General features: G+C 38.0%; 2 protein-coding genes across 3 annotated transcripts; one reads left to right on the top strand and one right to left on the bottom strand.

Annotated features, from left to right (window-relative positions):
- Positions 1 to 5,519: 5,519 nt before the first annotated feature.
- LOC148304357 (uncharacterized) lies at positions 5,520 to 11,684 on the bottom strand. The gene is made up of 4 exons (XM_088268439.1): positions 11,529 to 11,684; positions 8,309 to 8,479; positions 7,722 to 7,868; positions 5,520 to 6,470 (listed from the first exon to the last, which is right to left on the bottom strand). Exons 1-4 carry the CDS (start codon positions 11,557 to 11,559, stop codon positions 5,668 to 5,670), a joined length of 1,152 nt encoding a protein of 383 aa, XP_088124565.1. The 5' UTR covers positions 11,560 to 11,684; the 3' UTR covers positions 5,520 to 5,667.
- Positions 11,685 to 12,492: 808 nt separating this feature from the next.
- On the top strand, positions 12,493 to 25,155 carry LOC148304358 (uncharacterized). Of its 2 annotated transcripts, none has more exons than XM_088268493.1 (7): positions 12,493 to 12,573; positions 15,011 to 15,361; positions 16,040 to 16,143; positions 18,250 to 18,407; positions 20,982 to 21,056; positions 21,616 to 21,731; positions 22,165 to 25,155. In XM_088268493.1, the coding sequence occupies exons 1-7, from the start codon at positions 12,571 to 12,573 to the stop codon at positions 23,746 to 23,748; spliced, it is 2,391 nt and encodes a 796-aa protein (XP_088124619.1). In that variant the 5' UTR covers positions 12,493 to 12,570; the 3' UTR covers positions 23,749 to 25,155. The 2 variants fall into 2 exon arrangements, with proteins under 2 accessions (XP_088124619.1, XP_088124620.1); XM_088268494.1 differs by lacking the exon at positions 12,493 to 12,573 and adding an exon at positions 12,630 to 13,007.
- Positions 25,156 to 25,588: the final 433 nt, after the last annotated feature.

The raw sequence follows: 25,588 nt of genomic DNA on the forward strand, positions 1-25,588 counted from the left end.
CATATTAGGGAACGGGTGCCTGAATTCAAATATCGCTCACTCCTTTCAACAACGTCATACATAAAAAAAACTGGATTTTTCAAAATTAACAAAATGTATTAAAAATAAATATCAAGCCACTTATTGAACTTTTTACTGTGCAACAGATTTTTTTAGGTAATAAAATCTGAATATTTTTTTATTATTATTAAAAATATTCAGTATATTTAAAAAAATAATTAAACAATACCTTTTCTTCAAAATGCAAAAACAACACTTTCTGCCCTGTAGCGGGTAAATATTAAGTTAAAAATATGCCGCTTTTGCTAGGATATAGCATATTTTCTAACTAACTAACTAACTAACCATCACGCCGCTTCCCCGCAGGGGTAGGCAGAGAGAATAGAACGCCACACCACTCTCTCTTGCAAACATTCTTCGCCTCTTCGATTATTACGACTCCTAACCTGACCACTTATACTATATTTTCTGGGCATTATGAAAACATGCACAACTGAAAATTGACGATTTTTGATATATGACGTTGTTGAAAGGAGTGAGCGACATATATGTCAACAAATGGAACAGGTACTAACATTAAAATGTCACAGAAAACGGCGGGTGCCAAATTCAAAATTCTTTTACAAAATGGCGTCTCGAACGCTTACAATTCGGTGTTTTTTTTAATTATTATTTCTTTACTTTTAGTTGCGTAATTAAATGACTGGTTGTGTATACGACATGCGCGATGTTTTTTTGTATGGTTTTCGAAGACCATAAGACACGCCAAGTTCGTACAGAGGCAAGCGAAGAACTGAGCGATGTTGGGTGTCTATCCAGTGTAGCGTAAAGGAGACATCCAGTTTCTTTTGAGCGTATAAGAGAATAAAAGAATCTCTGGTTACTCAGCGTAACCAAATATCTTCGTAGGTACTGGAAACACATTACAATACAAGTAAACAATACTGTATCGTGTTTGGAGAACATGTTTTGTTTGTATTCATATATACATACATGCCTATAATAGATTTTTGTCACGATGTTGGTTTATTGGCTAATAAATTTATATCAAATAAAAATCACAAGACTATCGATAACATTCTAATTGAAATCTGTAGAGAACTAAGAGAGATATAAAGGTTTAAACTTTAGATGTTTGAATAAAACGTTAAACGGATACCGCTATCCGTCATCTTTTTGTATCTGCTTTATTGAGCTGTAATAGAAGTAGTGTGGATTCGTTTCTGTGACGACATTCGTTACCAGCTTACGAAAACAACGTTTTTACGAAGGCGAAATTTCCAAAAGAAAATGATGAATGAAAATATTGATTACATCGGCTGTTATAAACACAAAACGAGTCTTACACGAAGTTTGGGAGATATTACGGTTTAAACTTTAGATATTTGAGTAAAACGAAAAACGTGCGTTTGCATACGTCATCAAATTTCCGTCATCGAACGTTTTATGACGTCATATGGTTTATTGTCTATGGTTTATAATAATATGGCTGTAATAGTAGTAGTATGGATTGTTTGTTTACCACTACACTACCATTTGAGTTATACAAATATGAGGGGAGGGGGTTGGGAGTTTGGACCATAGACATCAATAAATAGAACCGACAAAAATTTAACAATGATACCAATATTAATATAAGTCCATCGTTTCTGTGACGTCACTCATTACCAACTTACGAAAATAACGTATTTACGAAGGCGAATTTTCCACAAGATAATGATGAATGAAAATATTGATTATATCGGCTGTTATAAACACAAAACGAGTCTAATGCAATCCCCTATAGGTTGCGTATGTTAAATTAGATATTCCTCCCGTCTGATAATAATCCATTCATATTTCTAGTTTTTAATTTATTTTTTTTTGTAAAATTCCGGGTAGTGGACAAGCGCCCTATGAACAATTGTCTACTACCCGGAATTTTACCATCCGGCAGTCCGATTTTGAAAAATGAAGCGAGTACGACAGTTTAGCGTGATCGAATTTACGCGCAACGTGTTCACGCGCCGATCTGAAGAAAGATGGACAAAAGCACAAGCCAATCCCAGCCAATCGTCGTTTTAAAAAGCTAACTGACGTGCCGGACGGTAAAATTCCGTGTAGTGGACAAGCGCCCATAGAAAATCACGGACAGTCAGCGGTTACGATTTTAAAGTCTTTAATCACGATAGAACGAAGTATTGTGCAGACGTCTGTAGATGCATTTATAATTACTTTAAAAAAACATTTGGGCATTTGATTCGACTGGTGACAGACGACAATGTGCGATTCTTCCAGTCGTGTCCACGCTCTGTGACGAGACTTGCTTTGACAATAGCGAGACAGTCACATATCGCTCACTCCTTTCAACAACGTCATATGTCAAAAATCGACAATTTTCAGTTGTGCATGTTTTTCGGAATGCCCAGAAAATGTACTATATCCCAGCAAAAGCGGCATATTTTTAACTTAATATTTACCCGCTACAGGGCAGAAAGTGTTGTTTTTGCATTTTGAAGAAAAGGTATTGTTTTATTATTTTTTTAAATATAATAAATATTTTTCAAATGAAAAAAAAAACTTCTTCATATATCAATTTTAAAACATCAACAGATTTAAAATATGTTTTCGTGGTGTTTATCATTCATTCTTTCCTTCCATATGTCAAAATTATCATAACCTTTTTATGCAGAAGTGTTTTTTCCTTATATCGCTCACTCCTTTCAAGAACGTCATAAATCAAAAATCGACAATTTTCAGTTGTGCATGTTTTCGGAATGCCCAGAAAATGTACTATATCCCAGTAAAAGAGGCATATTTTTAACTTAATATTTACCCGCTACAGGGTAGAAAATGTTGTTTTTGCATTTTGAAGAAAATGTATTGTTTAATTATTTTTATAAATAAAAAAAAATATTTTTCACATGGAGAAAAAACCTTCAGGTTTTACCTAAAAAGATCTGTTGCACAGTAAAAAGTTCAATAAGTGGCTTGATATTTATTTTTAATACATTGTATTATATTTTAAAACTTTAAAAACGTTCTCCTGAAAAATCAAGTTTTTTTATTTATGACGTTATTGTAAGGAGTGAGCGATATGTGGTTCACAATGGCTTCTTGATATGTGAGATGGCGTGTTTAACACCACACACGACGTTTTCTAATCTGGCATTTATTTATTTTTTATCCAAATGCATGTTTAAATCTCTGATTGGTACTGTCTTATCAAAAGTCATTCAATTAACTGACGCACAATGGAGTCCTGGTACCAACCCTAGACAGAAGAGAGCGTATTATAATATAATGGTGCAGATTACATTTCACAGAAAACAATTTTATGAGGCGAATGTGGTTGGTGATAGAAGCAGAGGAAGGCCGAGGAAAACTTGGCACGATCAAGTGTTTCAAATACTAAGTAAATAAGTGCTCAGGTCAGGAGTGGGAATAATCGGCGTGCATGTGTGAGGAGATGCATGAATGTGGAAGAGGCGAAGATTATTGGCAAAGACAGATTGGAGGGCGTTCTATTCTCTCTGCGTACCCTGGCGGGGAAGCGGCGTGATGGTAAGTAAGTTTATTTTACAAATTAATTAATTAAAATTTAATTCAAGTCCTACTTTAGAAATATTCCATGTGTCTTCTTTTTCTCTTTCATAATTATATATATATGTATATATATATATATATATATATATATATATATATATATATATATATATATATATATATATATATATATATATATATATATATATATATATATATATATATATATATATATATATATATATATATATACATATATATACTGGCAGACATTCTTGCACGAATGTCTGCCATTTTTGGACGCAGTGTTCAATTATCAGGATTTTATATTAAAAAAATAATGCATTTCAAACGACAAAACAGTAATGTAGTACATGTATATTAAGTTATTGTGAATGCACACACCTTACACACGACAGAATCTTCTTCCTGGCTCCATCCCAACTTATCATCTTTGTAGGCTGTTGGGGTCAGCTCTCCTCGTCCTCAGGCTGTAGGTCCTTCTATCATATACAACGTCACCTAGGCCATGTCTTCGAATCATGTTATCTTTCTGCAGCATCCATGAATTTTTTGGTCTTCCTCTAGATGTCCTTCGAGGAAGATCCATGGCGATCGCCTGGTTTACAATATGCTCAGGTTCTCTGCGTCCTATGTGCCCATACCATCTCAATTGCCTTTCCTCTACCTTACTATTGTTATCACACTCAGGCTTCCACGAATGTGTGAACTCTTTATTTCGCTCAAGGAAGATCCATTGCAATCGCTTGGTTTACAATATGTTCAAGCAATATGTTTTACACACAACAGAATAAATATAATGCAATCCTCCAGTAAAAGATTGCATATTTTTTCCTTAACCTTTTAACCGTTCCTTTGTTAACTTTGTTCCTAAGAGGCGCCCGTGCGCGGCGGTATTTCGCCGTTTTTTAAATGATTACTTTTATCATGTATTTAGTTAAGAAACAATTTATTTTTTAAACAAAAACGATCAATGGGATTCATTGTTCCTTTTTGGTACTCTATAATACACGTGTGTCACATTATTCTTGAAATATGTCGTAATATAAATAAATTAGATCGTAACATAAATAAATCAAAGCAAGCATCGTGTGTCACTCTTACCCACTGGCGATGCGTAGCGTCGAGAGTGAGACAGATATAGGGCATGATTATGGTGCGGACTAATTACCGACCGCAAGAAAAATCAGGGATCTGTTCTTTTATTTATCCTTGTGATGTTACAAATTATTAGTCAGATATTTCAACAGATGTCATAAGGCCAAGGATTGACGTATTATTTCATCCAAGTTCCACACTATGAAAAAATCCCTCTAAGTTGAACTGAGGTTCGAAACTTGGAGCAATGTAAAAACACAAACGCTTATGTCAGCCGCATATGGGGCATGTTTTGTTAAAACACATACGGTTATGCGAGCCGCGTGGATCCAGTTAATTGGCACTGAACACCATAAATAGGGGTGGTGTCAACACATTGTTTACGGGAAACGCTTAAAAGCGTCCTTTGCATACTGTTGGTAGAGAGCGGGAGACGCTTATAAACGTTCTACATACTTGCTTACATTTGATAGAGCGTGAGATGTCAAAAAATATTGTACAGATCGGAATTCAGGTTTGTGGTTATGTGGCCAACAAGAATGTGTTAAGCGTGGTATTACTGTATTTATTGATTTGGCGTTTAATTTGTAGAACTCCATTTTAATTTATGTATTAATTTTAAATCAAACACAGATTTTTTGAGTCTACTAAGTTGTATTTTATTAAAAAAATACATAAAAATTTATATTGTGACAATTGTTTCGCCTTGTTAGGACATTATCAAACGAATGTCTATATATAAATTTTTTATGTGTTTTTGTTATTAAAATACAACTCAGTAGACTCAAAAAAATCTGTGTTTGATTTAAAATTAATACGTAAAGTGGTACTTCTGTATTAAGTTACCACTGTATCGATGAAAAAAAAACAGTATGTAAATAATGCGCATAATTTTAATATATTCATTTATTAATTACACAAACTGCATTAAAAAAAAAAACTCTTAAAGTAAACGTTACGATAGTCAGCCGTGCAGTCTCTTAGCACTCTTGTCACACACAAAATAATATATATTGTCCGCGTCTACATGTTTGCGAATCTCTCACTCAAGCTGGTGGTAGTACGATGCGGCGTCGGGGCAAAATTATTCAACCCGGAAACGGCCACGCTATCGCTAGTCGCCGTGCCGTTGGAAAATGCCTTTCCTTGGATAGCCGCTATTTCTTGCTGGAGTCTGGGGTTTAATATGGGTCGATTGAACGATCCGCGGCCCCTCCCGCGGCCTCTGCCTCTTGCGGATCGGTTTGATCTGACGGATTGCATGGACCGCCGCGATCTGTTCGACCCCATCGACCTCACGCTGCCCGGGCCTCTTCTGATGACCTCATTCGCTAGCTGGGCAAGTGCTGCCTTGTCCAGATACCCGATTGAGTTACCGGAGAGGCTGTTTCGGCGCTTGCGATTGAGCGGGCGTCTTTGCCCTGCGCGGTCATTGGCAACACTAATCGTCAGTCTCGTCGCCTGCGCTTGGGTCAGAGCCCTGGACCGCGAACGAGATCTAGACCGCGTGAACGTCTGCGTCTGAATCACACCCTGATTGGCTCTCGCCCTGTCTATTTTATTCTGAACGTAAGATAATTTCTGGGCTTTTAGTATCTGGTCGGATCGCAGTCCTACGCGGTTGAATTTGCCATTTCTCAGGAGGTTTGTTGAGATTCCTCTGGTTGAGAAGCCTCTTCCGCGGCCTCTGCCTCTTAAATTAGGTTGTTGTGTGTTGAGTCTGCTTCTTGATCTTGATCTGGAGCGTGATCGCGACTGTGAAGAGTTATTATTGTTGTTGTTTTGCTGGAAGCGTGTGCGCGAGCGTGACCTCCCTCGGGCTTGTACTGGAAAAAAAATCATAAAGCAATCATGGTACCACAGATAATATAATAAAAAAAGAACAACATATGAAGAAAAGTCACATATCTAGCACCCAAATTATAAATAAAACAACATTTTGAGTGTGTGCAAATACTTGTTCACAAAATCTGGATTATCTTCAATTACAGGAGTAATTTTCATATAATTTTTTGACATCTCATCAAAGATGAAGAAGAATATGGAATTCTGGGCATTTACGGGGCTGACGACCGTCATAGTCTGGTTTTAGTGATCACTTTACACACGTGTAACATTCACCAATTCTACCCATTATTGACAACCACAATACTCAAATTCTTGGAAGTTCTATATAAAAAATAATATAAATAAAACTCTTGTTTTTTACCAGTTTTGTGTTATTTTGTTATGACTAGTTTCGGAAGCTACAGATGCATCCATCTACGAGTTTAAATATAAACTAAAGCACCATTTCTACCCATTATTGTCAACCACACTACTCAAATTCTTGAAAGTTCTATATTATCGAGAACTAATTTTGAAACATTATTCTTGAATCACTAGAACTTCACTAGAGAATATTTTATTTTTATTTTTCAAACGTTAATTCTAATTTATCTTTAGTTTACATTCAACCCGTAGATGAAAGCACCTGTAGCTTCCGAAACTAGTAATACAATATAATATTCAAGTAGTAAAAAACAGGTGTTTTATTTATAATTTAACTTAAATACTATTCTCCAGTTCTTGTAACAACACCAAGATGAAGCTTGGTCCACTCCATTTTTCTCTATGCTGCTGAAACATGGACTATAAAAGCAGCAGAAAGGAGAAAAATTGATGCCTTCGAAATGTGGTGTTGGAGGCGCATGCTCCGAATTCCATGGACAGCTAGACGCACCAATGAGTCCATTCGCCAGGAACTACGCTTGTATGGCTTGTCTCTGGCCAATATCTGTACCCGACGGATTCTCCAGTTCTTTGGACACTTTGCGCGTGGCAACGAGGATAGCCTGGAACAACTAGTTGTGATCGGTAGCGTGGAGGGAAAGAGAGGGAGAGGAATATCCCCCACAGGATGGACCGATCAAATTAAGGCAGCAGCAGGCACCTCGGTGGTTGGAGCGCTACGTGCAGCGCAGTCAAGGGATAACTGGAGAAGAGTCATTGCTTCTGCAAGGGTCACAACCCTCAGCAATGAGGAATAAGATGGAGAATAAGTAAATACTATAAAATTAAACAATAGATTTACTCACCGACAGTGTTTGGCATGGTATCTCTTCTGGAGACGCGACCTCTCGGTACAGCGCGACCTCTGGTGACCCCTCCTCTGCCCGGGACGCGACCTTGCGATCTCGACCTGCTACGACCTCGCGGGACAGCCGTAGCTCCTCGACCTACACCTGCAACGATTCTTATATGCAATCAGATTGTCAACCTTCCCCTCCGGGTGATATGTATTTACTACAACTCGACTTGAAAAATGAGAATATCAATATAAAATATAATAGATACTTCTTCTTCAAACCCTCATCCGCACCCGATGGTACATAGGGCACTGCATCATATAAACGCAGTGTATCTTGATCGTTGACACATGAAGGAAAGGTGATCAGAATAAATATGACAGTGAAAAAATCGCTTACATTTATTTTACCCCCCTGGGAATCGAACCCGGGACTTCCAGAACGGTAGCCGAGCATGCTGACCATTACACTACGGAGGTGGACTAAACTTCATATGGTGTACAAAATACATATCACCGGTGCGCCAGTTCTTAGCACCGTAAGGGAAGGGCTAAATATTGGTGCGCTTTTAGACAACAGTGATGTTATATTTATACCTCTTCCAATTCTCCCGGCCAGACGACCTGGTCCGGTGGCCTGACCTCCGCGGCCCAGTCGCTGTGTCACCGGAGCGCCTCTGCCGCGACCTCCCCGGAAGGCGCCTCGACCCCTGCCTCTTCCGCGACCCCTGCCCGAATTCCGGGAATTGTTCTGCTTGATGATGTCATCTGAAAAATTAAAATAATATGTACATATTAATGTATTGCTAAATTATACATAACTAACTAACTAACTAACCATCACACGAGAATAGAACGCCACACCACTCTGTCTTTGCAAACATTCTTCGCCTCTTCCACGTTCATGCATCTCCTCATACATACCCGCCGATTGTTACAACTCCTAACCTGACCACTTTCAAGTATTTGGCATACCCGATCGTGTCAAATTATACATAAAACACTCTTTTCACCACTTGAGTCTTATATATGTGATTACCGTAGAACGGGGCTACTTGAACATTGATGTGTTACTTGAGCACAGTACAAAAAAAAAATTAAATCTGTATTTTGTCTACTATAATGAACGTATCGACATGATTCATTGTTTCCCTGACAAGTGACACTTATTGTCACGATACTTCTATCGACACCACAATCTAAATATTTTTTTATACTGGGCTCAAGTACCACATCAAAGTTCAAGTAGCCCTGTTCTACGGTATATGTTTTTTTTTTAAAGGAATAACCCGCAAAGCCCCTATTAGAGTCTTGTTTGCATGTAGGATTGTAAGGATAGGGAAGTTAAATGTGAAAAATACATCACAAATACCCAGACCAATTGAAAAAAAATATTCCTTGAATTTATTTTGCACCTGGCGGGAATCGGACCCGCGACGCCAGTTTCGCCAACACAGTGTCACCAACTACGCCACAGCGCCTGTCATACTTATTTATTTATTTATTGAACGGCTAATGCCTTTAACATAATACATATATATATATATATATATATATATATACAATTTCTAATATAAAAATACTCTAATGAATACACTAACAGAGAAAAAAAAAGTCTTACACATAAAATAATAATAAAATAACAAATAGTAAGTATATTATTTATTGATTCGGCATTAACTTTGTGGAATGACATGATTATTTTATTAAAATTAAAAATACATTTAAATAAATTTAACTAACCATCACACCGCTTCCCCGCAGGGGTAGGCAGAGAGAATAGAACGCCACACCACTCTGTCTTTGCAAACATTCTTTGCCTCTTCTACATTCATGCATCTCCTCATACATACCCGACGATTATTACGACTCCTGACCCGGCCGCTTTCAAGTATTTGACATACCTGACTGTGCCAAGTTTTCCTCGGTCGTCCTCTGCTTCTTTTTCCAACTACATTCGCCCCATAAATTTGTTTAACCGTTCTTTCTTCACTCGTGGAGCGTATGCTCCACATGTCCAAACCATCTCAACACACCTTTCTTAATTTTATTGATAATGCTTATCTCAGCCTTTCCTTATTTCATCATTCGAACATCTATCAAACATCGTTTTGCCACACATTCGTCTGAGGGATCGCATTTCGACTGCATTCAGTCTGCTTTCATCCTTCTTTTGCCAACTCCATGCTTCGCTTCCATACATAAGGGTTGGAACCAGAACTCCATTGTGTACTGCCAGTTTAGCTTCCGCTGATAGATTTTTATTTGCTAAAACTGATTTTAGTGCACCATTCACTCTGTTCCCAGCATTCCCTCTCCTTTCTATGTCTTTATCAATCTTATCTAAATAAATTTAAAAATACATAAAAATTTTAATTCAGATAAAACAATAATTAATAATATACTGTTTCAAAATACGTCACCATTATTATCAATGTTTCCTTTTACAAAAAATGTTGTTCCTTAACCCCCTCCCTATATTTATTAACCTATATATACACCTAAATATATTTTTATTCGTTAGTTTTAATTTGTACCAGAAGATGAATACAACTGTCGTTTTCGAAACTAGTCGTAAATAAAAATAAAACTAGATAAAGTGGTTTATTCAAGTGTTTAATTTTAATAAAACAAATAGTAAGCACTGGTAAATACACGTCTCCTTCACACACTATCAGCGAGCAGCGAGAGAGAGTGAAACACAACGTTTACATTTATCCATTATAACATGGAGAAGAAATGCTGAAATATTGTTAAGACTAGTTTCAGAAGCTACAGATGCTTCCATCTACGGGTTTGAATATAAACTAGTCATGACATAATACTCAACGGGTAAAAAAAACAAGTATTTTATTTTTAATTTAATCATATCTTGGCACGAAGTGAATGCCGAAACAATAAATTACATTGTATTGCTATTTTTGAATAATGATAACAGCTTTTGTGCAGTTTATTGCAATGTTTCGTAGAGAAATTTTTGTTTATTGATTTGGCGTTTAATTTGTAGAACTCCATTTTAATTTATGTATTAATTTTAAATCAAACACAGATTTTTTGAGTCTACTAAGTTGTATTTTATTAACAAAAACACATAAAAAATTATATTGTGACAATTGTTTCGCCCTGTTAGGGCATTATCAAACGAATGTCGAACAAATATCAAAAGAAACATTCGTTTGATAATGCCCTAACAAGGCGAAACAATTGTCACAATATAATTTTTTATGTGTTTTTGTTAATAAAATACAACTTAGTAGACTCAAAAAATCTGTGTTTGATTTAAAATTAATACATAGAGTAAATTTTGAGTTGAGATATTGTTTATTTGACTGCAAATCAGTATTTTTCTGATAAAAGGATGTTTTTTGCATTCTGACTATGCAAGGTGTCAGATTGGACAAATAACATAACCCAAGTTAACAGTGAAAGAGCTAACTACTGCAGGAATGAATGGTTGAATAATGTTGCTATAAAGCTCAAATAATCTTAGCTAGGAAAGCGAAGCTAGCGACCATAGCAGTTACAAACATCTCCCCATGTGTAAATGGCAGTCTGTATACAAAATATGAATTTATACCATATTTTAAATCATATATTTATTTCAGCATGACAAGGGTAGAAGTAACACTTAAAACTAATTTCCGCGTGTATATCACTGTTTATATGATTCAATTTTTAATCGCCCGGCCATATAAATATAACCTAAATATTTTATTTTGTCATTCGCGTGGGTATACGAGAAAGTTGAGCCATAGTCGAGCATTATTCCAAAAATAGGATTCACATCCGCCGAATTTCTCTCATTCGTGACACTCACCTAGCGACATGTTGACGTTATTCTGCGCCATTTTCGACGGGTTTATTTAATAAATTAGCAGAAATTAATGGCATTAGATACACGCGAAATTGTGGTACTCAATCCCGAAATCACGAACCGAAATACAAACAAATCCACTACACGTACGAGAAGTGCATTTGACGTAATTCTAAAGTTGCCACATCGATAAATAAACAAATAGAGAAAATGAGATATGTCGGGCGGATTGGAACTTTTCAAATACCTACCTAGAAAATGCTTGCGCATATTGGTTTGACTGTTTTCACGTGCATATTAGCGGTAACGCCAGAAACTAACCCAATTTATACACACTTGTACGGATACAATTATGCAATCCTAAGCCCTTCTGCTTTGGCTGCTATCATCCATATAATACCTATGACCATTACCTCAAACTCCTTCAATCGTATTTGATTAAAATATTAGACGTAAAATGTATTACACACTGTAATACTTTAGAATAAACGTTTTGTATTTTTTCCGAATGGATTAATACTAATGACTAATGGACTAATGTTTTCAATTTTAACACATATAACACACGAATATCTTTATTTTCTGAAAAAGAGGTAACAGTATTCACACCATATATTAATTTTCGCAATTCGAATATTTTTATTTGGGAGTAAAACGAACGTCACTGTGGTTTAATTTTTTTACATAGATTTATGTATTTCGTGAATCTGAGATTCACTATTAGGATTCAGAAAAGATTTTAGTCTAAGGTTCCATATTCGACTCCCACAGGGTTCTAAAGTGTTTTTATATTGTAATATTTACTATGCATAATGTAAATATATAATGACTACCGTGGCGTAAGATTAATTAAAAATATTTTATTGTTATTTACTATAATGATACCCTATGCTCAATTTTATATGCATGAGAAGTTTCCTCTCTTCTCTCGTTGAACAATAATCCTCGTTTTCCGTATAATTTCATCACACAAAAAACTGTTGCACTTCTGGCAACACTGTAGCCAATAAATGGCGCCTGCCAATTGTTTTGTTGTGTACTAAAAATGGTAAATATTTCTGATATTACGCCGAAACCTGTGTCAACATTTGTTTTATTAACATCTGCAACTCGTGTTCCACTTATGCCATCTAGTTGCCGATTGCGTATCGGCTATTTAAATCCGAATTGCGACTTTAACGCTGGACTTTTTTCTATCGTGAACGCACGATTTCGGATCAGTGACAGCTGTAAAACAATTTTTTGCCGATTATGAAAACCGACACAGATTTAGTCGAAAATACAACGTGATCTCATGTTAAAGTGAGGAAATTTCCAACCGCGTTAAAATTCCGGCAGTTTTTTTCAATGTTGATAAACTGGATCTTACGAAAAAACTACAATCTGAGTCATTCTAGCTTCGATTACTCATTGGAAATCAGATGTATTAGTGCTTACTTTTATTGACTGAAAAAATAACCAGCACGCTGTTTCTCTACAGTGGTAGGCAAAGAGGATAAAACTCCACAGTTTTTCTATTCTTACGTTTTAATAATCCCTTTTCCACGTTATTTCAAATCCTCATCTTGTGATTTTTGATATTGCACTGTCCAAAATATTTTATTCAATGTATTTAATTTCTTCATATATCAATTTTAAAACATCAACAGATTTAAAATATATTTTCGTGATGTTTATCATTCATCCTTTCCTTCCATATGTCAAAATTATCATAACCTTTTTATGCAGGAGAAGTGTTTTTTCCTTATATCGCTCACTCCTTTCAAGAACGTCATAAATCAAAAATCGTCAATTTTCAGTTGTGCATGTTTTCGGAATGCCCAGAAAATGTACTATATCCCAGCAAAAGAGGCATATTTTTAACTTAATATTTACCCGCTACAGGGCAGAAAATGTTGTTTTTGCATTTTGAAGAAAATGTATTGTTTAATTATTTTTATAAATAAATTAAATATTTTTCACATGGAGAAAAAACCTTCAGGTTTTACCTAAAAAGATCTGTTGCACAGTAAAAAGTTCAATAAGTGGCTTGATATTTATTTTTAAACTTTAAAATCGTTCTCCTGAAAATTCAAGTATTTTGATTTATGACATTCTTGAAAGGAGTGAGCGATATGTCAAAATTATCATAACCTTTTTATGCAGGAGAAGTGTTTTTTCCTTATATATTTACTATTATAAGATCTACTTACTCCATATTTTTTTGTAATCTTACAAATATCAAAGAAAATTTTCCCATTTTCATTTTTATATGTTTCAAAACATTGTTTTTGATAAAAAGCATGATGCTGTATGTTCTAAATATATATCAGGATGTAATTTTTTTGTTTGCTAGCGACATGTTATTTCTTTCACTTTAATAAATCGCTCACTCCTTTCAAGAACGTCATAAATCAAAAAACTTGATTTTTCAGGAGAACATTTTCAAAGTTTAAAAATATAATACAATGCATTAAAAATAAATATCAAGCCACTTATTGAACTTTTTACTGTGCAGCAGATCTTTTTAGGTAGAACCTGTAGGTTTTTTCTCCATTTGAAAAATATTTAGTATATTTAAAAAAATAATTAAACAATACCTTTTCTTCAAAATGCAAAAACAACACTTTCTGCCATGTAGCGGGTAAATATTAAGTTAAAAATATGCCTCTTTTGCTGGGATATAGTAAATTTTCTGGGCATTCCGAAAACATGCTCAACTGAAAATTGATGAATTTTGATTTATGACCTTCTTGAAAGGAGTGAGCGAAATGTGGTATTACCACAAGGAGAGAGTGAGAGAATTAGATTACTCCTCTTTTGTTTGATCCAATTTCCGGCTTCTTGGTTGTTTGAGCATTGGTTTGAAAATGCCATAACTAGGCAAAACAATTGTCACAATATTGATTTTTATGTGTTTTTTAAACGATAAAATACAACTTAGTAGACTCAAAAATCTGTGTTTGATTTAAAATCTAACCGTTTTACCGCGGAGCCATTTTTCACATATTATGCCAAAATTGCGGAAGAATTTTATATAAGACACTATCTACATGGAATTTTCGAAAAGAACTGAACTCCTAAAACGTTAACTACTTAATTTTGACAAAGCATAAAGTTTTAATACGATTTAATACATTATTTTATAGTGTATTTGAATGTATAACACTAGTTTAGAATTTCAGATAAAACCGTTAATTTATAAAAAAAAATACGTTGAAAATTCTTCTAAGCTCTCTCCTGTAAAGTAACAGATTTGCAGATAGAGTACTTTACGTAGGGGCTGTCGATTTGATAATGTCGTGTTTTTTTATTTCATTGACAATGACTTTGTTTGATAATGTCTTAATAAGACGAAACGCGTCACATATCATATATGTAAATAAAGTAGAATTCAATCCAATATCCGTGTTGAATTCTGGATATATTACCCGATAATTTGATATATCGACGGTCCGCATTAAAACGGTTGATACATAAATAAACCCTTGTCGATTTCCCTGCAGGCTTCGTCAGGCGGTCGAGGCCGCGGCTACGGCGGCAAGAACAAGGAGCTCCGCAGGCCGGGCCAGCCCGAGGCGGAGGCCCCCCCGCGAGCCAAGCCCCCGGCCCTCCCCGCCCCCGTCCAGCCCAGCGCGCCCACCCCGCGGCCGCAGAAGCCAGGCATGGCCGCGCCGGCCTACGGGGCCAACGTGCACGTGCTGAACAAGCCCGCGGAGGCATCCCCCGCACAGGCGCCCCAGGCGCGGAAGGTCTCGCAGGAGGAGAGGAATTTCTGTGGCACTGGAAGCCTGTCGGATGAGAACAGCCAGTCGGTGCTGTACATCGATGAGAGATATGCCTTCTTAATAAAGCAGGTAGAAATCACATCCATTTGAAAAGTTTTCCATGTGCAAATGAAATTAACACATTTTCAATGTCATTTTTCTTATTTTCTGTGTTATCCGACCTTGCAGCGGCCGGTTTAGAAAACCTAGTATAAAATAAAACTAGTAACGCCCTCTTTTAGAAAACCACATTTCATACAAACTAATTAATCCATACTCTCAATACAAAAATATAATGAGAGATGTTCGAATGGTGAAATAAGGAAAGAATGCAAGGCCGAGATGAGCATTATCGATTAAATTGAGAAAGGTGTGTTGAGACGGTTCGGACATGTGGAACATATGAGTGAGGAAAGAACGGTAACATAAATTTATTGCATTATGAAATTATAGAAATGTGTGATTTATATTTTATGTCTTTTCCATTAAACCAAACCGAGCCATAACAACGTGTGGCGGGGTACAGCTGGTGATTAATTAACAATCTATGTTGTGTTTGACAGGCGCCCTGGCTTAGTTGGGTAGACACTCGACTGCGAAACTGGTGTCGCGGGTTCCAGAAAGTTGTATTTTCAACTGGTCTGGGTGTTTGTGATTTATTTTTCCACCTTCACCTTCCCTATATTTTACCTGCAGGTTTTATTACCTTTAAATAATTAAAAATGTGGATTTTTGTACTCTCTTACTAATTGCGCGTTTTGCCCGCAGGTGAGCTTGCTCTCTCCACAGGACGATGGAATATTGACCAATCAGAAGCTGCAGCACATTGACTCAATCCTCACCAAGTCATGTACGCAGCCGCAGATGCTAAGGTAACACTCCCATCTCTATATCCCTCGTGGAGTGGTCACTGTCACTCCACAGTTTATGACTTTTTATATTAACATTTTATTTGCCAGCAAATTTTTGCAAGACTTTAGGGCGTTTGTGCACTACAAGAAATCATGCGGAATTTTACCGTCCAGCACGTCAGTTAGCGTTTTAAAACGATGTTTGGCTTCTGCTTTTGTCCATATTTCTACGGATCGGTGCTCTTGACTGCCGGACGGTAAAATTCCGGGTAGTGGACAACAGTGGCGGTCGGTGACTTTTTGTAGAAAGGAAGCTGGGCATCTAATGCTTATACACGTACTTACTACGTACTAGATATCAAATATGCACATCTAGACGCCATCTTCATAAATCCAAAACTCTATAATTACAGATACAAAATATCGTCAATTAATTTTTTCACTGTCATATTTATTCAATATTACATAAGTGATTTTTTCAATGTCATATTTATTCAATATTACCCTGGACTGGTACCTGAAGCGGAGGGCTGATCACCTTTCATTCATGTGTAAACGATCAAGATAACACTGCGTTTATATGATGCAGTGCCCTATGCACCATTGGGGTACGGATAAGGGTTTTATTATTATTATTAATTTTTATTTATTTAAATTATTAAGTAAATCGCAGGTTAATAATATTCAATAACTGTTTAACTTCAGTCTTCAAGCTTAAAAGTAAACTGTCTAAGCAACGTGCGCACTAAGAACAATCCAATAGAGTATGTGCTTCTGTTCATTGTACACATTAGTATTGAAGGCGTTTTTTGTACGTCGGATGCCGTCATTAATATCGTTTAAAGTTGATATGGATGTTGGTTTGCGGGTCTCGGTGCGCTTGCGTGGAAAGAACTCAGGTTCTGACATTGTGCACGCGATTTACAAATCGCATCCAGTATTGCTTGTTTACATGCTTTTTACACGCGTTTCACAGTATTTGAGAATGTATGTGTATTTAGACTCACCCGCGATCTTTGTATCGTGTCACTCGTTGCGCGTACGCTGAGACAGGACGATATATGCACGTTCTTTTATAATTATAATATTTCTATGATTTTGTACAGCGCTGTTTTGCATACCCGCCGATTGTTTCGACTCCTAACCTGACCACTTTCAAGTATTTGGCATACTTGATCGAGAAAAATACACTGAACAGTTTTATTATCGATTCGACAGTCACCTTGTGGTTATAAAAAAAATAAACTAACTAACCATCACGCCGCTTCGCCGCAGGGGTAGGCAGAGAGAATCGAACGCCACACCACTCTGTCTTTGCAAACATTCTTTGCCTCTTCTACATTCATGCATCTCCTCATACATACCCGACGATTATTACGACTCCTGACCCGGCCGCTTTCGAGTATTTGACATACCTGATTGTGCCAAGTTTTTCTCGGTCTTCCTCCGCTCCTTTTTCCAATTACATTCGCCTCATAAATTTGTTTCACCGTTCTTTCTTCACTCATTCGTTCTACATGTCCAAACCACCTCAACACACCTTTCTTAATTTTATCGATAATACTTGTTTCAGCTTAATGTACATTATGGAAATTAAATAGCTTATGTAAATTATAATTCTTCTTCTTCTCCGTCTTATTCCTCATTGCTGAGGGTTGTGACCCTTGTGGAAGCAATGACTTCTCCAGTTATCCCTTGACTGCGCTGCACGTAGCGCTCCAACCACCGAGGTGCCTGCTGCTGCCTTAATTTGATCGGTCCATCGTGTGGGGGATCTTCCTCTCCCTCTCTTTCCCTCCGGCTACCGATCACAACTAGTCGTTCCAGGCTATATATATCAATACTCATGTGTTTCCAAACAGCTCTGTTAAGTTATGTTACACCCGGCTCTCACGAAATACCAAATTAGACTATTTTAGAAACCCTCTTGCTTTAGGATAGGGAATCATAAAATGTTTTACCGATTTATGATGGCCATGGGAATGCGTCTCGCACCAAGCCGGACAACACATGACAAGTCCCTCGACTTTCTAGGTAGGATAATAAAAGTGCGAATGAGAAATGGCAGGGCCATTACAGGAAATTATAACGCTTATGTAAATTATAATTGCTGTTGATATATTCCAGGCAAGCGCTGGACGCCATTTCGTCGGCGGCCATCCTGGACGTGCGCATGGCGTCGCGCGTGTCGCTGCTCTGCTGCTCCATGTGGTTCTCCCACTCGCAGCTCGTGGGACAGCGGCTGCACCACCTCTTCATCGAGGCCATGACGGACAAGATCGACGGTGAGACCCTTCGCACACCAATCCGTTGGGGCTTCACATTCCCTGGGAATGGATGACGTGAAAATATCCAAAGCCGCATCAATCCTGTTAATAGGGTCCTTTCACAAACGGGAAATAACATTTTAAATGTATTTATAATGTACGCTCAGCTGTCCAAACTTAAAACACAGTAAGGGACATTTTTTTTGTAGTATGTTTTTTTTTCATTTTTGGATTAAGTAGAATCTACTTAGTCCAAAAATGCCAAAAAATGTACCTCACTGTGTTTTAATTTTGGACAGGCGTGCAGTAATGCCTTGCGTAACATACTCGATTTGTTTCAAGAGCAAGTTTTTGTTTTTTTATTCTTTTGCATTTTAAAATATAATATAAATACAATTACAAAAAAATATATAATAATAATAAAACCCTTATCCGCACCCCAATGATGTATAGGGCACTGCGTCATATAAACGCAGTGTTGTCTTGATCTTTTACACATGAAGGAAAGGTGATCAGCCCTCCGCTTCAGGTACCAGTCCAGGGTAATAATATTGAATAAATATTACAGTGAAAAATTCACTTATATTTATTTTAATATAATACAAAAAAGATCCCACAAAGGCATGGCCTGTGTACGGGTATACAATATATTTAGGTTATAATAATAATAATAATAAAACCCTTATCCGCACCTCAATGGTGCATAGGGCACTGTGTCATATAAACGCAGTGTTATCTTGATCGTTTACACATGAAGGAAAGGTGATTAGTCCTCCGCTTCAGGTACCAGTCCATGGTAATATTGAATAAATATTACAGTGAAAAAATCACTTATTTTACCCCCCTTGGGAATCGAACCCGGGACCTCCAGAACGGTAGCTGAGCGTGCTGACCATTACACTACGGAGGCGGACTGTAAAGGGTATTAATTTTTAAATCAAACAGATTTTTTGAGACTACTATGTTGTATTTTATTTAAAAACACATAAAAAATAATATTGTGACCGATGTTTCGCCGAGTTATGGCATTTTCAAACAAAGGCGAAACAATCGTCACAGTATAAATTTTGATGTGTTTTTTTAATAAAATACAACTTAACAAATCGGTGTTTGATTTAAAAATGAATACATAAATTAAAATGGAGTTCTACAAAATAACGCCAAATCAACAAATAAATATATAGTAAAGAGCACTGGCAGGAATACAATAGATGTTATCAGAAATAAAATTAGATTAACACGTTGTCGGCGGGACACGGCATTTGCCGTTTTTCGCGGACTGTCGGTCAACTGCGGGACATGGCAAATGCCGTTTTTGTCGACTGTCGGTTATCGGCGGGAAACGGCAATAAACGGGTTTGTTATCACCGTGAAATAAAACACGTTGAAGGGTAATCTGCTACCTGGGTGCTAGGCGACAGTCTGTTGACGTTATTTGAGATGCCTTGTCCGGATTGGCTAGTGTGTCGCTTGTAAAGGCATCGCCAGAAATCTTTTCAGAGTTTTTATGCGATCTCAATCTCCAGTTTAGTTTGAGTCATTTCACGTATTGGACTATTTTTCATACCGCTTGCACAGTTTTGTTTACTGTTTGGTATTTTATTATTTGAATATATTAGCATTGTATAGGGAATGATACCTCGGAGGGAAAGACTATTTTATAGAGTTTACAATGCTTTTAAAATTGTGAAATACGGAATACTTAATTAAAATTTTTGATTATAATTCATTTTTGATGATCAAATGTCATATATGATTGATTTCTTTGAAAATTTCAATCGAAAATATTATTTGGTTTTGAAATTGTCAATTTTAAGAAAGCGATATATTTTGGCGGTAATCACGAAAAACGTCCGCTATAGGCTAGATTCTATTGTTCGAAGCGCCCGACTACAATGTGTTGAAATAATGCATTTGTTTGTTGTGAAAAACACGCTCTGCCATAACAATAAATGTTTAAAAAAATCCTTTTGTAGGCAGGTTCCGTGGCGTAGTTGGGTAGACACTCGACTGCTGAACTGGCGTTGCGGGTTTGATTGCAAAATGAATTCAAGAAACGTTTATTTTTAATTGATCTGGATGTTTGTGATGCATTTCTCACATTTACGTTCCCTATCCTTACCATCCTACCTGCAGACAAGCCTCTAAAAGTAGAGACTTTGCCCCAACCCAGACTTCCATATTCTTCTTACTACTACTACTATCAGCACGCCGTTTCCTTGCAGTAGTAGGCGGAAAGGATGGAACGCCACACTCTTCTGTCCTGACATACACTCCTCGCCTCCTTCACATCCATACATCTAGTCATACATGCCCTCCGATTATGCAAATTTTAGACACCACCAGATTTTAGGTTCTGATTGATCTGATTGTGCCAAGTCTTTTTTGGTCGTCCTCGTTCTGTTTTCCCTCTCACATTCGCCACATATATTTTCTTAGTCATTCTCTCGTTATCCATTCGCTCCACGTGTCCAAGAACTCTTCCTAATCTTTTTAATTATTCCTTGTTCAGCCTTACAATCCTTTCTTATATTCTTTTATATTACATATTCTTCTTCATCTATATTATATCAATATTACTATTTGTTGTAGGGCTGGAGATATCTCTGGAAGGAGCCGACCAGTACCTCGTGAATGCTGCTTCGCTTCTGGCTGACATTTATACTGGTAGATATATTAATATGACTATGATTTTTGAAAGAGATGGATTAAATTAAATTAAATTTATTTATTCATAATTAATACACATTACACACAAAATTTATGGCTTATTCACTAAGAAAAATCTAAAATAAGCAAGAATAATATTGCCAAAGATGAAAGATGTAGTTTGAGAATAGGTGTCTGCGGAGAATTTTAGGCGTACGGTGGTTTGACTCTGTGAGGAATGAAGAGATAAGGCGTAGGACGCAGCAAATCTTGGTCACAACTGTCGTCAAGAAAAGGCGATTCAGTTGGCTTGGCCATGTACTCCGCATGCCTCCCGAGAGCTGCCATCAAGCTTGCCTCTTTTACAAGGCATCAGGTTCGCACCGCCCAGGACGACCACTGCTGACAATTCGTCGGCAGTTCTGACTTGGGGGGATGCAAGGGAGCTGGCAGCTGACAGAAAAGCTTGGAGACAGTTTGTGGACTCCATATTAGATAGATAGATATATTTTTTAATGTGAATCTTGGGCGCATTATTTCGGCACAGTTTGCTCTAAACTAACTTTATTTTCTTCAGAATCTAAGATGTTGGGCGCGGAAGAATTGGTAACTCTGGCGAGACTGATTGTCCAAGTCAGCATCGAACTCCTGGAGTGCAACACCCAGCTGGCCCTACGCACTCTAAATGTCCAGGTGAATATATAAACTGATTTTGAAATAACACAGTCGAAAAAATTAGTATTTTAATGGCAAAGGGGTATTTATTGATTTGGCGTTTAATTTGTAGAACTCCATTTTAGTTTATGTATTAATTTTAAATCAAACACAGATTATTTTCAGTCTTCTAATTTGTATTTATTAACAACGAGTTAAGGCGAAACAATTATCACAATATAAATTTTCTATGTGTTTTTGTTCGTAAAATAGAACTTAGAAGACTCAAAAAATCTGTGTTTGATTTAAAATTAAATATAAAGCAAAGGGGAATATCTGTCCAATTTTCATTATCAAACACTAGATTGATAATGCCCTAAGAAAGCGAAACGCGTCACGTATTAACATATACATAAATAAATGTAGAATTCAATCCGACAAACCGATACTTAGTATTGTTTTTTTTCTTCAGTTAATGCAGCACGGCCGCAAGTTGTACCAGTGCGTGCCCGACAAGCTGGAGGTCCTCTCGATCAGCGCCAGGAAGCTGCTCATATCCCGCCAGTCCCCCGCCCCCTCCTGCAAGATCTGGCTGCTGTTGCTCTCCGACCAGTGCCTGTACAAGCTGGAGCCGCTGCCCAAGTACCTGCAGGAGTTCTACGCGCGCCACCTGGACGACGCCGCGCCCGCCCAGGACGCCGCGCCCAGGCCCGCCAAGCCGCGCAAGTCGGACTCCAGCGACCGCTGGTCTATACACAGCAACGGGGACGCCAGGCACGACGCGGAGCACCCCAAGTACAGAGACGAAGTCTTCGATGAGAGGAATCCACTCGACTCTTCGTACGACAGCTCCGGCGTCTCGGAATCAAACTTTTCAGATAATAATGAGTACGCAAACGCAAACGGCGCGCATAACTTCCATTCCGAGAGAAAACCGCGGCCGATTCTAGGTGCCGGATCAAGGATGGTGCACAACAGTAGCGTCAAGAGCGACTTTGAGTTTCACGAACAGAACATACCTCATTTGGATAGCAGCGACGATCTGGGCATTCCCAAATTCTGCCCGAGCGTGCCGCCGCCCAATTTCACGCCGCGACAGAAGCAAGTCACGTCGGCGAGCCAAGAGACTGGCGATTTCTGGAACACACCTCCGCCGGCCATCAGTAAAAAATCGGACGCTCCGGCTCCCAAGATGCCTTCGTCGGGACTGGCGCAGAGACTCGACCTCAACTCTTGGAGACAGCAGGCCAACGGGAATCCCAATGAAGAAGACACCTTTTCAAATATGCAAAGCTTCAGTGCAAGTCAACAGTACTACGACAAGCCGGATTATGAAGATAAAGAGACGCAACGTAAACAGTATGCAAGCTCCGGGCTGCTCGAGAAAGTCAAGACTTCAAATACAAACGCGTACGGCTCGCCAAACGACGCGACAGACTCCGAGTGGAGTCAGGGATGGAAAGACGACGCCAATAATACGTTCAAAGATTGCGAAGTCGAGCCGCTGCCGGCCAAATGCGATCTCCGAGCCGGACAGAGAAAAAACGCGGAAGCGAGGGAGCTCAAACCGAGAAACAATTCGGTCGAGGATGATTTAGAAGGCCAAGAAGAGCGGTTTAAGAAGCTACAGTTCGAAACGGGAACGCTGATGTGGAATAAGCCGAGTCAGGAGTCCGGCGAGAGTCCCGAGAAGCCGGAATTGGATAGGAACGGCGACAAGGCCAGGAGGAGTAATCCGGGAGCCAGGCAGAAAGACAGGCGCGGTTCCGACACCCGGAATTACAACCGCGAGCGCAAGGAGAACGACGAGAAAGACTCCAACTGGCGGCGGAGAGACTCGGACGAGTCCAGGGGGGCCAAGAAGGACGCGAGCGACGCCAAGTGGGGCGCCAAGCGGACCGAGGAGGCGGAGTGGGCGGAGGGCGACGACAAGGCCAAGGCGGCCGGGAGGCGCGAGGCGCGCCCCGGGAGGCCCAAGCGGGATCCCATGGAGGTGTCCCGGAGCGCCAGTTACTGGACTCACGACGACCGCTGCGACAGAGACTATGACGGCTGATGAAACTTAAATAAAAATTTAATTATAAATCGTGTTTAAAACAATTAATTTTAATTTGTATGGTCGGCATTCGGAATCGTACGTATTATCAATACTGTAATTGTGGAGGTCCTCGTCAAAACGTTACATTTCCATTTTAAATGATTTTAACCTTTTCCACTCTGACCATATTTTCTCATAACTTTCTACCATTAAAATAAACATTTTGGCTCCTTAATTTTGGGACACTCTGTCTGGCAATTCGTATGACCATTCGTTTTTATAACTGAACTTGAAAGTGTAACTTTCATCGTTTTCCATGGCGGATTAACTATAAAATATTTATTATAAACACATAAATAAATGCAATTTCTGTTATTTCAACTACTAACAGTAATATCACATAATTTTGAAATATAATAGCTCCACAAAACAAGAAAATATGGTCACAAAAAGTGGGAGTGTCCTTGGAGAACTGTCATAAATGAAGGGTAACGATTGACTGTCCCAAAAAATATGAGCGTATGACAAATATTCTATCACCCTAAATGATAATCTATTTTTCCTAGATTATATCTAAGTAATGGAAAGTTTTATTGAAGAAATGTTGGTTAATTCAATATGTTGCGATGATTAACCGCGTTTATCTCAAATATTTTTGGTAGAATACACTTGGGTGATAGAGAAATCAGTGATCAAAGTGATACCTGCGCCGGGCCAGACATTGTGGCCCACGGAGCTGCCTACTAGAATCATACGGGCCAGAATGTCTGGCCTACAGAGCGGTAAGAGTTAATACATGCAATTTTGAATGTAGCTACTGGAAATTATATTGCGTTTATTAAATTTTGACACGCCGAAAATGTTGAACATCTAATGTTTGGTGAGTTGATTATACTTAATATGGTTTTTAATGGAGAATTAGACATTTAAAATAAAACTAATTTAAGTAGGTTTTAAGATGTAGACAATTTTCATGTATTTAATTTTATAATTACAGTGGAACCTCTTATAACAAGTACTTCTCACAGCGCATAATTTGCAAAACGAGCAAAAAAAAGTGAAAAAGTTACTGCCTTAACCTTTCCCTTCCGGTGCTCAAATAAAACGCGCGTCCCGGTGTTGGGTAGTCACTACACAATAAAAAAATAGCCATTTTAAATCGGAAAAATACGGACATTCATAGCTAATCCCCTTAATTATTATAAATGAAGTAAATTTTTTTAATAATTTAGATTTATTTGCTGAAAACATTAAAAAAACCATCTGGCAACGCTCACGGAACAAGCATAGGTCCACTCTTGTCGCAAGCTCAAGAGCGACTGCTGCTAATTCGCTAGCTAGCCTGAGAACATTGAGCTTTGAGCTCCTCACGCTTGCACAGTGCATGTATGCAAGGGTGAGATGCGAATATAGTGTCGCGGTTCCCGCGCACTCTTCACGCGCTATTTATACGCGAATTTGTTTCCGATATTCACAAAATACGTCCGATGTACCCCATAAATTCTGACTATTATTAATATTATTTTTTAAATCCATGCGTAAATATGTTATGGAGGAATACCTAAAATCTTAGCTCTGTATTTATTATATTTATAGAGATATTATGGTTATTAGAAGCAATGTGTACTAGGTACACAACACCGGGAAGGGACGGTTAACAAACATGCTCCCTTACAGGGTAAGGGCAAGTCCCTTTTTTGCGACATTCACTCACCTCAGCGCCAGTCCAAACAAAAAATGTTTCACTTTACGATTAAGATTCCGGAATGATTATGCTCGCTACGAGAGGTTCCATTGTATACCTTATTTGCCGGGGGTACAGTCATATTGTCGCAAGAAACATCCGCCTGCAATTGGA

This window comes from Brachycentrus maculatus, unplaced genomic scaffold, assembly GCF_059751285.1.
Source record: "Brachycentrus maculatus isolate JH-2025_06_01 unplaced genomic scaffold, ASM5975128v1 h1tg000324l, whole genome shotgun sequence".
Classification (NCBI taxonomy): domain Eukaryota; kingdom Metazoa; phylum Arthropoda; class Insecta; order Trichoptera; family Brachycentridae; genus Brachycentrus; species Brachycentrus maculatus.

What these genes read in the sequence shown, in the direction of transcription:
- LOC148304357 (XM_088268439.1), bottom strand. Translation starts at nt 11,559, where the DNA reads ATGGCGCAGAATAACGTCAACATGTCGCTAG. An exon ending in TAACGTCAACATGTCGCTAG is followed by an intron (nt 8,480 to 11,528) that starts GTGAGTGTCACG and finishes TTAATTTTTCAG; the next exon opens with ATGACATCATCAAGCAGAAC. An exon ending in TACCATGCCAAACACTGTCG is followed by an intron (nt 6,471 to 7,721) that starts GTGAGTAAATCT and finishes TTTTTTTTCCAG; the next exon opens with TACAAGCCCGAGGGAGGTCA.
- LOC148304358 (XM_088268493.1), top strand. An exon ending in ACGCAGCCGCAGATGCTAAG is followed by an intron (nt 16,144 to 18,249) that starts GTAACACTCCCA and finishes GATATATTCCAG; the next exon opens with GCAAGCGCTGGACGCCATTT. An exon ending in TCTGGCTGACATTTATACTG is followed by an intron (nt 21,057 to 21,615) that starts GTAGATATATTA and finishes TATTTTCTTCAG; the next exon opens with AATCTAAGATGTTGGGCGCG.